A 10,790-nucleotide genomic window follows, 5' to 3' on the forward strand; every position below is an offset into this window, starting at 1 on the left:
TCATGATAAAACATAAAGCATTTTCATTAATACTAATAGTTTTGATACATGAAAATTTGCCAGAAGGCATACAGTGCATAAAAATCCGGCAGCATAACGGCTCTATGAGTAGTGTGATCACTTAAACATAGAGTCGGTAGTACATAGCATAGAACGCCTAAGAGAAACCTAATACTAACGGTAGCTACTGCTAGTCCTAGTCATGGTGGGGTGCGCCAGAGGGAAAACATAATATTAGTAGGAGATACGGCTTGTTCCTCAAACGGTAAGACCTATATAGCAAGTAGTAGAGCAAGTCCTATCAGAAGAGATGACGATGATACTCAATCGTTGAGCTGACGTATCAGGAGTTCAGCCAGTTCATCCGCCTCTTGGGTGATTACCTCTACCCTTTGCTCGGCTCGTACAGCCCTTGCTTCGGCCGTAAAAAGTTGAAGCTTGAGGCTGATAATTGCTTCCTCGAGGGAGCGAAGATAGTCTGTATCACCCTTCTGAATCGTGCGGGGATCTGATGGGGCTTTCGATAGGTGGGGTTCACTACGTGACTCCTCTACGTCCTTCACTTCATTTAACTCCTGGTCAGATTCGTCATATTCGTAATCAGTTACCACATATTCTTCTTGTTCCACATCGGGTCCAGCATCATGGGCTCTCCCTTGCCTTTCTTTGGGATCCTCCTCAAGCATCCCTCGAGCCACTAGTGCTTGGTAGAAGTGCGCCCCTTGCTGATCATCATCCATGGCGGCTTTGGGAGCGCGGGAACAAGTCATGTTTTGATTATTTCCTATAGTATATTTTTAGGTATTTAAGTTTTGGGTTCCCTAGAGTTTTGGAGAGTAAGGTAGGCTTTTGGATTCATTTTCCGCTATGATTACTCCCGAACACATGTTGGTCATATTCTGAATAAATATAGTTGATCAGGCTATACTTATCCCTAATATGACTACATAACTGCCCTGGTTTAATCATAGTGTTCGATCTCCTCCAGAAGCTTTTATTAGATGTTGTTAGATTATTATCCTAGTATGCGCACATAAGTGTGAGATTTTTGTTTTGTTCAGAGTTATTTAGTCCCATTGTGTTTATAGTTGCATATCATGTATGGTTAGATATGCTAGTTCACTATAAACATTGCTCTGATACCAACCTGTCACACCCTCCAACCAGACGGCGGAAACGTCCGGGGGCTAGTGTGACTATCAATTGAATAATCATTACAATGAATATACATGAAACGTAACACATTCATCACCAACATTACATAATACAACCAACATTGTTCACATCAAGTACATTGTTAAAATACATAAGTTCTAATTGTTCAAAGTACGATAAGTGATGTTACATAAACAAAACCATACACACTTGCATATCTTCCAGCTTAACGATTACTTGAGAATACAAGTTATTTTGAAAACAGTCAACATATATAATGTTGGTGAGTTCATAAGTATATTTGAGTAAAAGTCTTTGTATCTTTTGTAAAAACCCAGAAAATCCGATATTTTCTGTAAAATGTTTTGAAAATGATGTGAAAATCGAGTATAAATGCATGTGTGAATTTAATAGATAAAACCTGTAAGAGTGTAGTTTAGATTCGTTGTATTTTGAATAAATGATAATTGTATATGAATAATTTCCCCAGAAAATCCTATATTTTCTGTTTTATAATAACGTCTAAATTCTTGTATCGTTGAATAAGTCGTTTGCATTAACACAGTTAAAGAGTTTATCTTCAAATGGTTATCTTTTGGTATTGAATCCCTATATGAGCCGTTATAACCATGCATGATAATGACTAGGTCGCCCGTCTTGGTATTTTTCCAAATGCCGGTCTTGCTAAGGATGTTGTCGCCCTAGACTGGCCTAGTCTAGCTGTAGCGAACAACTAAGGCGTGGGGGGTCACCCCGTATAGATCTATACACAAACTCCCGCTTTCCTACCAGGAAACTCTGATTATAACTACAGGCTACGATTGTACACTCAGTGGTGTCAACCGACAAGTCTAACTAGATTCTTAACCTCTCTTTGTATTATGTTCAATGTTTACATATTTGTAGGATGTTTTTGGTATTCGAAAGGTACTTGAATAAGTTTACGGATTTTAATGATTACATAATGGTATCGTTACGGCTGACTAACACATGAAATTTCCATTCCAAGCCCTATTAGTATGAAATTTGGCCACAAAGGCCCAATCATATGTAAAAGGGTAATTTAGGCCCAATAGGCATGTGAATGGGCCACAAAAGCCCAATAAACATGTAATCCATAACTTAGGCCCAAATTAACATGTAAGTGGGCCACAAGACCCAATAAACATGTCATGGAAAACATTGGGCTCAATACACACTTAATTGGTCCCTTAGGGCCCAATGGCCAAGAAATGTGAATATTGGGCCCAATAAATAGTTTTTGACGTAATTCGTTTGTTCTTTTGATTCGGTTGTTTGTTTTAGTTCGAGGCTTAATAGATTGATGATAAAAGGCTTTCATTTTGTAAAAATGACATTTTTGGCTAATAATACTCAAATCTTTAATTAAGGCCCAAAATTTTGTAAAAATGACACTTTAGTCCATAATTTATAAAAGTTTGCAATTTTGTCCCAAATGTCGGTAAATTTACAGTTTTGACCCAAAATGTTATATTTTCACATTTAAAACCCTGTTTCGCAGAAAATTACATTTTCGGCCCAGTTTTGGAAAACTTTACATTTTTGGTCCAATTTGAAAATAAATGATATTTTCGCCTCTAAATTTGGTTTATTTACATTTATGACTCAAACTTTTGCCAAAATAACATTTTTAAACCTTAAAACCTCGTTTTTTTTTGCAAATTGGGCCCAAAGGCCGTGAGGCCCAAAAGTTTGGCCCATTAAGCTTAAATTTGCATTTTTGATCCTTGTAAAAGTATGTTTGCATAAAAATACCTTTTTATACATGTAGGACCTGTTTGGCCCCCTTTGAAATAGAATTTTCACTTTTTACCCTTATCTTTTGTTTTCTTGACAATTTTGACCTTTAACAAGGTTTTTGTTGAATTCTTTTGCATTTTAAACATGTGTTCTCCTTTGGCTTGGTAATATGATATATATATATATATATATATATATATATATATATATATAGTGTTCTAGTTCTTAGATCTTTGCTACATAATGCTTAAGATTTCGAGATTCACTAAGATCTAACACATTTTGCCAAATAAACTAAGAATTCACACAAAACATGCATATAACACATAGATCTACACATTTTACTTGTATTCTCCCCCAAAAATCATATAAAAACCGAAAACAAGGGGGTATGAACTCACCTTTGCTTTGATGTTTCGGTTTTGAAGAAGAAATGAAGAAGATTTTGGTCCTAGCAAGCTTTCTTGAGTAGATTTCGAACTTAAGAAGTTCTAGGAAACAAAATCACCAAAGACTTTGCTTAAAAGAGTGATCTAACATGAGAATGGAGTTATAAACTTGGATGTGTAAAGACTTACCAAGAAGTGATGATTATCTTGTGAACACCTTCTTGAAACACAAGCAAATTTCGAGATTTTTGATGGAAGGAGTAGGATGATCCTTGAGAGTGTTTGAGAGAATTTGGTGTAGTGTGTGTGTGTTTGTTTGTCTTCGGCCGAGAGTAGAAGAGGAGAGGGGAAGGAGAGATGGTGAAGTGACTAGCATGGATGTATGGTGGTTTAAAGCCTAGATGTATGTTGGATTTTATGGAGGTGGCACTCTAAAGTCAACCCCCCTTAATCTCTTTTTTTTGTTTTATACATGGGCCGAGATTTTGGGCCAAGAAGAAAGAGTGGAGTAGATTGGGCCCATTAACTCTAGCTAGGACATTTGGATCCTAAACATAAGGTTTTTCAGCCCATTGGGCTCTTGGAAGCATTCGCGGCCCAATTTAGAGTAATAGAATGGGCTTATGGCTCACTAAGGTTAATTGGATTAGTTATGGCCCAATAAGGCCCATTAGGATTAGAATGAATCATTCTAGGCCCAAATGATTCAAATTGTTTTAAATTTGAGAATTGGGTCCAATTAGGGCTCCTAAGTCCAATAAAGTTGAATTGGGTGCTTATTGGTCCATTAGGCCCAATAAGGAACTCCTAGCCCAATATGGACTTAAACCATGGATCTTAGGGCTTCAGACTCTTTGATGAACATGAATGGTGAATCTAAATGTGCCTTGAGTGAGATTTACTTAGAATATAAGTTTTACAATAGTTGAATGGTTACACAGGAATAGAATTTCCTAGCTAAAATGCCAGTTGTGACATAAAACATGTATATTTTGTTCATCCAGCATAAATATCAAGTACACGGATAATATGCACACATATCACGTAATTTATATTAAAGACTTCATATCTATGTGTAAGGTGAAAGTAACTATTCACTCACTTGTTAAAGTGATGATTCTGAAATCGGGCAGCGCTTCGTTTCTAACAATTCTCTTTTCCTTCGACGAAACCTAGTATCATTACCGCTAGATTTTAGTCTAATATATGGTGACTATTTACGAGCGATATTATTTTATATGTTTTAAACAATACTTTTAAACCACTATGTACAGATAGGGGCCAGACATGAAACACCGGAGGGCAAGACCATTTTGGCATTATAGCACTTCTGAAATCCAACAACCCTATGCGGCCCTTCAAACCAGATTCCCCGTACCGCGAGTAGTTAAAAGATATTATAATAACACTTTGTATATTATATATATATATATATATATATATATATATATATATATATATATTGTTTATAAGTTCATAATAACAAAAATAAACTTAAACATAAGTTATACTTAAAGTAGGGTAAGTATAACTCACTTACTAGGAGGTTTGGCTAGGAACCGGGCTCGATGGGGGCAGAACTTCTGAGCTGAAAGCTCTTCTTCTCGGGGCCTTCTGGCGCTCCGGGACTCACCTCTAACACTTAGGAAGTGCTAGGGAAAAGCCTTGAGGGTTTGGGGGTGTTGGGAGAGAATGAGTTAGAATGGTGTGAGAAATGAAGTGATTTGCGCTTATATTTATAGGCTGTGAAATTGGCCAACACGTCGTGTTTGTGAGCCTAACACGTCATGTTGGTGTGCCACGTGTCACCATCTGTTGGCAAAGCGTGGGGAAGAAGCAGTGGTCAGGATTGTGTCACGTGTCACTTTCATATTACTCCAAAAACTAATTATCTTCTAAAATCCGTAACTTTCGCATAAGAGCTCCATTTTTTACGATCTTTATATTCACGCGTAGGTGGAGACGTACTCTACAACTTTCGTTTAGACTTTGTCGGCTAGTTTTTGAATTTATTTTTAAAGTTATATTTTAACAGACTTAGACAGTTAAAATCCGTTAAAAAATTATAACTTTGTCATCAGATGTCCGTTTCTTCTGTCTTTATATCATTGAGACCCTATTCACGAGATCTTCGATTCTCGTTTAGGTTGTGTCGGCTAAAAATCGGTCGATCTAAAATTCGAATTCCGGGTTGTGCACTATTATGCTAAATATTAAAAAAATTATAACTTCCTCATACGAAGTTAGATTTGGACGTTCTTTTTATGCACACTCTCGGTTTAACGTATACTACGATTTTTGTTTAGATCGCTAAGGCTAAAAAGTATTTTATCGTAAACTCACTTTTTTACGATTCCCAATGTCGTGCCGGTTTTTGCCGCAAAACTTCGACAGATCTGAACTTCTTCGTTATAAGTCGGATTTCAGCATTCCTTATATCCCCGAAATCCTTGTTACGACTACTTCAACTTTCTTCATAGATATTGGGTCTATCTGTTATTTTATTTTTGATGCTTATTTTTATTATTATTTTATTACGTTGTTATAAATAAGTATAATGCATATAAAATCACATAATTCACATAATACTCAATCAATTCCTCTTCATTACTTCAAAATGGGTTACAATTGTCTACCCTAACTATTACATCATACTATTAATGCTTAGCCTAGAAACACGGGCGTTACAGGTTAGATCAGGAGTTTGCATCGTCCATTGAGGTGCAACGTTTGGTGAGAGAGTTCCAGGATTTGTAGAAGACTACAGAGAATGTGGTGGAGATAACTGCCAAGTTTCGGGAGAGGGCAGTATTGGTTTCGCAATACGTTGCGGACGAGGAGATGAAGAAGACCAGATATCATTCCATGCTGAGAGATGACATCCGAGATTTTGTGATTTTTTCAGGGTGCAAGACCCTGAATGACGTGGTGGAGAAGGACCAGGAACGAGAAATTTAGTCGGTTGTGGGTCAGGCTAAGAAGCCTAAGACCTCCGATCCTCCCAGCAGAGGCCAGCAGGGTCGGGGCCGCTATGCCAAGTGCGACATGCAGCACTTTGGAGCCTGTCGTATGTCAGTTTGTCATGTTATGCATGTGGCCAGACGGGCCACATGAGCAGGGATTGTCCCAAGAAGGGCTTGATTTGTTTCCACTGTAACCAGATCGGTCATAAAAATGTCAATTGTTCGAGGTTGTCTGGAGGAGGAGGAGCAGTGGCGGTGCCTGCACCCGCCACAATGAGTTGTGACGCTTCTATTTCAGGTTTAGGAGTTGTTCTGATGCATAGGGGGCATGTGATTGCTTATGCCTCGAGGAAACTGAAGCCTCATGAGGCGAATTACCCCACTCATGATTTGGAATTGGGGCGGTGGTATTTGCCCTCAAGATTTGGAGACATTATTTATATGGGGTCCGATGCACCATTTTCACGGATCAGAAGAGTTCGAAATATTTGATGGATCAGCAGAATCTGAATATGAGATAGAGGAGATGGTTAGATGTGATAAAAGATTATGACTGTGATATTTTGTATCATCTCGGGAAGGCCAATGTGGTGGCCGATGCTTTTATCCGTAAGGCGGCGAGTGCTCTGATCCGAGATGTCTGCTTGAGGATGACAGTGATTTCACCTTTATTGGATATGATCAAGGAGGCAAAGGTGGAGGGATTGGAAAAGGAGAACTGGAAGATGGAGCGGATTCGGGGGCATATTCCATTGTTTGTTTGAGACAGTCGGGGGTTATTGACTAAGTGTGGCAGAGTTTGGGTTCCAGCATTAAGGGAAGTGAGGCAAAGGATCTTGGAGGAGGCGCACAAGTCCAAGTTCTCTATTCATCTGGGGGCCACAAAGATGTATCGAGACCTGAGATTGAGCTATTGGTGGCCCTGCATGAAGCGGGAGGTTACGTGGTTTGTTGAGCAGTGGTTGACCTGCAGGAAGTCAAAGTCGAACATCAGAGGCCTCACGGCAAGGTTTAGCCACTACCTATTCCAATGTGGAAATGGGAAGAGATCACCATGGATTTCATCACGAAATTACCTAGGATGGCACGGGGTGTGGATTCCATTTGGGTTATTGTGGACAGGTTAACTAAGAGTGTGCATTTTATTCTAATTTCCGAGAGTATCTCCGCCGAGAAATTAGCAGATATTTATGTGCGACAGGTGGTGGTCAGGCATGGGGTGTCGGTATTTGTGGTCTCGGACCGTGATGTTCGTTTCACCTCTAGATTCTGGAGAAAGTTTCATGAGGAGTTGGGTACTCAATTGCATTTCAGCACTCTTACGACCCCCAGACCGATGGTCAGAGCGAGCGAATGATCCAGACACTCGAGGATATGCTTCGGGCATGTGTATTGGATTTCGAAGGGAGTTGGGATACTTACCTTCCACTAGCAAAGTTCTCATACAACAATAGTTATCATGCTAGTATTGACCGACCCCGTTTGAGATGGTGTATGGTCGGAGGTTTAGGACTCCAGTTTGTTGGGGGAGGTTGGACATCGAGCCATGGGAAGCACCGAAGTGGTGCTTAAGACCACTGAGTTGATTCAGCTGGTGCGTGATATACTGCGGGTTGCGCAAAGCCATCAGAAGAGCTATGATGACCGACGCCAATCAGATCTCAAGTTTCAGGTGGGAGATTTTGTGTTTCTTAAGGAGTCATCGTGGAAAGGTGTCATTCAGTTTCGGAAGAGAGGCAAGTTGGGGCCCCGATTCATTGGTCCCTTCAGGATTTCTGCCCGAGTTGGAATGGTTGCTTGTCGGCTGGATCTTTCGGATGAGCTTAGTCAGATCCACAACACCTTTCATGTGTCTCAGCTCCGAAAGTATGTGGTAGATGAGGGCACATTTATTTCCTTGGACGACATTCAGGTAGATAGGAGCCTGAATTATGTAGAGAAGCCCATTGCAGTCTTGGTTAGAAAAACTAAAGCTCTTCGTAACAAGATGGTGAAGCTAGTGAAGGTGCAATGGTAGCACCGGAAGGGCTCCAGATGGGCTTGGGAGCTGGAGGACGATATGCGAGAGCATTACCCAGATCTATTTGTGACTGCAGACTTCGAGGAAGAAGTCTAGTTCAAGTGGGGAGAGTTGTAACACTCTACTCCAGGTATTCCATTGTTCACCCTCAAGTATTTCAGTTTTGTAAAAAATGGTCCTTTCCGTACGCTGAGCGTACATCTGTGTACGCTTAGCATACGTGTATGAGGGCATCGGGTGGTTGGGGCTCCTACGCGGGGCGTACGAGCATGTACGCAGGGCGTACGTGGCGAATTTCTAAAACCCTAATTCTTTGACTTGCACCCTATTTAAGCAACCTTATATCATTTGGACCAAACCCTAATCAACCTCCATAGCCTCATTTCGTCCCTTAACCCCAGATTTTCATGTGAGTGTGATCCTTAAGCTTAAAGAGTGTTTTGGTGGCCATTTTAGAGAGCATTCAAGAAGGAGAAGGTGGTGATCAAGTCTTGGGTGTCATTGAGCTTCTAGATCCTGCATCTAGTTCATCTTGAGGACCTTTTTGAAGTATAAAATCATAACCTTGTCATCTTTTTTGTTAGTTTGAGCTAGGGTTTTGTTATGAAATCCCTTTTTGGTTCTTGGACCCTCTCTTGAGAGTTGAGCAACTCCAAAGACTAGGATAGTTAGATCTATGCTCTTTGAGCATGTTTGATGCATAAAGGTGCCATCTTGAAGGTTGTTTTGATATCATGCATGAGTTTGAGGTCTTAATGGGAAGAATGAAGTATTGGGGACCCTTATGGTATGCAAGGTCATAAGGTTGCCAACTTTATGCCCTAGGACATCTTAATGGACTCAGATCTGAAGTTTCACGTTGAAATCCCAAGTATTAAACACTTAATGGTCGTTGGTGCATATTTTGCTTGTACGCCAAGCGTAATATTGTGTACGTTGCGCATACAGCCAAGGGGCTCAGTAGGCTAAGCGTACTGGAGTGGTACGCTGGGCGTACGCATCCAGATGGGTTTGGGCTTTGTGTGGGCTTGTAAGATTTGTGGGCCTTATTCAGTTTTGGGCCTAGTCCCATTTTGAGTTAGTGGTCTGATTATTCGGTTTTGGGCAATAGTTGTTTTGGTTGGGCCTTATTGGGCCATGTGGCGCATTAATAGCTTTTATCTTGGATCCTAGGCCCATAAGTAAAGGAAAGACTTTTGGGCCACCATGTAAGGACTTAGGCTTAGGTTTTTGGACTATTTGACTAGGTTGAGTTATAATCCTAATTTAGGGTTATTTGTACCATTGTTCATTGTGAGGTTTCGGGCTGATAGGCGAGCAACTATTGTGTTCAGCAGACTGAGGTGAGTCTTCTCATCATACCAATGGGTTGAAGGCACCAATGTCGGCCCATTATTTGATATGTAGTAATTAGTTGATATGCAATTGTATACTTTGTGGTATGGATTGTTTTATGTGAAGACCATGGGGGAGCCCATGGCATTCCAGGTAAAGACCAAGGGGGGAGCCCATGGAACTTGGTTATTAGATCGTGGGGGGAGCCCATGGCATTCCAAGTAAAGACCATGGAGGGAGTCCATGGCAATTCATGTATGCCTTTCTATTGCATGGTTTTTATGTGACTGTATGTGTTGTGTATTTTGGAAAAATCACTAGGCATTTGCTTATAGTTTGTTAGGTGTTTTAGGTACTTCTGGCTCTAAGGGCAAGGGTCCGGCTTGACGGCGTAGTGTGCACTCTCCAGTATTCCGCACTAGTTGTTTTGGATACTCTGATCTTCTGAACAATGTATTATGTAATGGAATTTGTGGGAAACAAATATGGATATTATTTCTAGTTAACAAATGAAAATTTTTACCTAAATTTTTGGGCTGTTACATCGAGCAGTTGAGTGTAAGTGAGATGTGTATTGTACAACTAACAGCTATGGTATCAATGATTATAAAAGTTATTAATAAGGGTGACGGAGATGATGTTGGTACCGCAAAGGGGGCTAAGGTACTTTGTTAATTATTTCACTCTCATACATTTTTTTATTTAACTATGTGGTATACCCATTATTTCATCGTTTATAATTAAATACTATTGAGCCGTATAGACACCTAACATTGATGATGTTGGTACCACAGACAATAATGACTTATGAGACCATGATTATGGGTTAGTTACACTTGAACAAGCATCGAATGATGGACCTGAGTAGATGTCTACATATAATCAGTCAACAGATATAAAAGAGATTCCCTAGGAATAATACAAAATGCATGCATCACCTCTTAGGCGTTCTCATCGAGAAAAAACATGTATATGTATGGTATAAGCCTCCATGGATACAAATGAAGAAGAAAGGTGTTGCACACCAACCGTCAGCACCATTGGAAATTTGTATAGAGCCTACCATTCACACTCTATATATATAAAAGGATACTTCGTTGTTTTTGCACCATTTTATCATTAGTATACCAACAACTGAATTCTGGACGCGTTTATATTGGGACAGTC

At 39.9% G+C, this 10,790-nt stretch overlaps 1 protein-coding gene across 1 annotated transcript; it reads left to right on the forward strand.

Moving 5' to 3' along the window:
- Window positions 1-7,814: 7,814 nt before the first annotated feature.
- On the forward strand, window positions 7,815-8,285 carry LOC145120928 (uncharacterized). The gene has a single exon (XM_079056720.1). It carries the CDS (start codon window positions 7,815-7,817, stop codon window positions 8,283-8,285), a length of 471 nt encoding a protein of 156 aa, XP_078912846.1.
- The last annotated feature ends 2,505 nt before the right edge of the window (window positions 8,286-10,790 follow it).

Source organism: Lactuca virosa, chromosome 1 (genome assembly GCF_052849685.1).
Source record: "Lactuca virosa cultivar CGN04683 chromosome 1, Lactuca_virosa_CGN04683_v6, whole genome shotgun sequence".
Taxonomy (NCBI): Eukaryota; Viridiplantae; Streptophyta; class Magnoliopsida; order Asterales; family Asteraceae; genus Lactuca; species Lactuca virosa.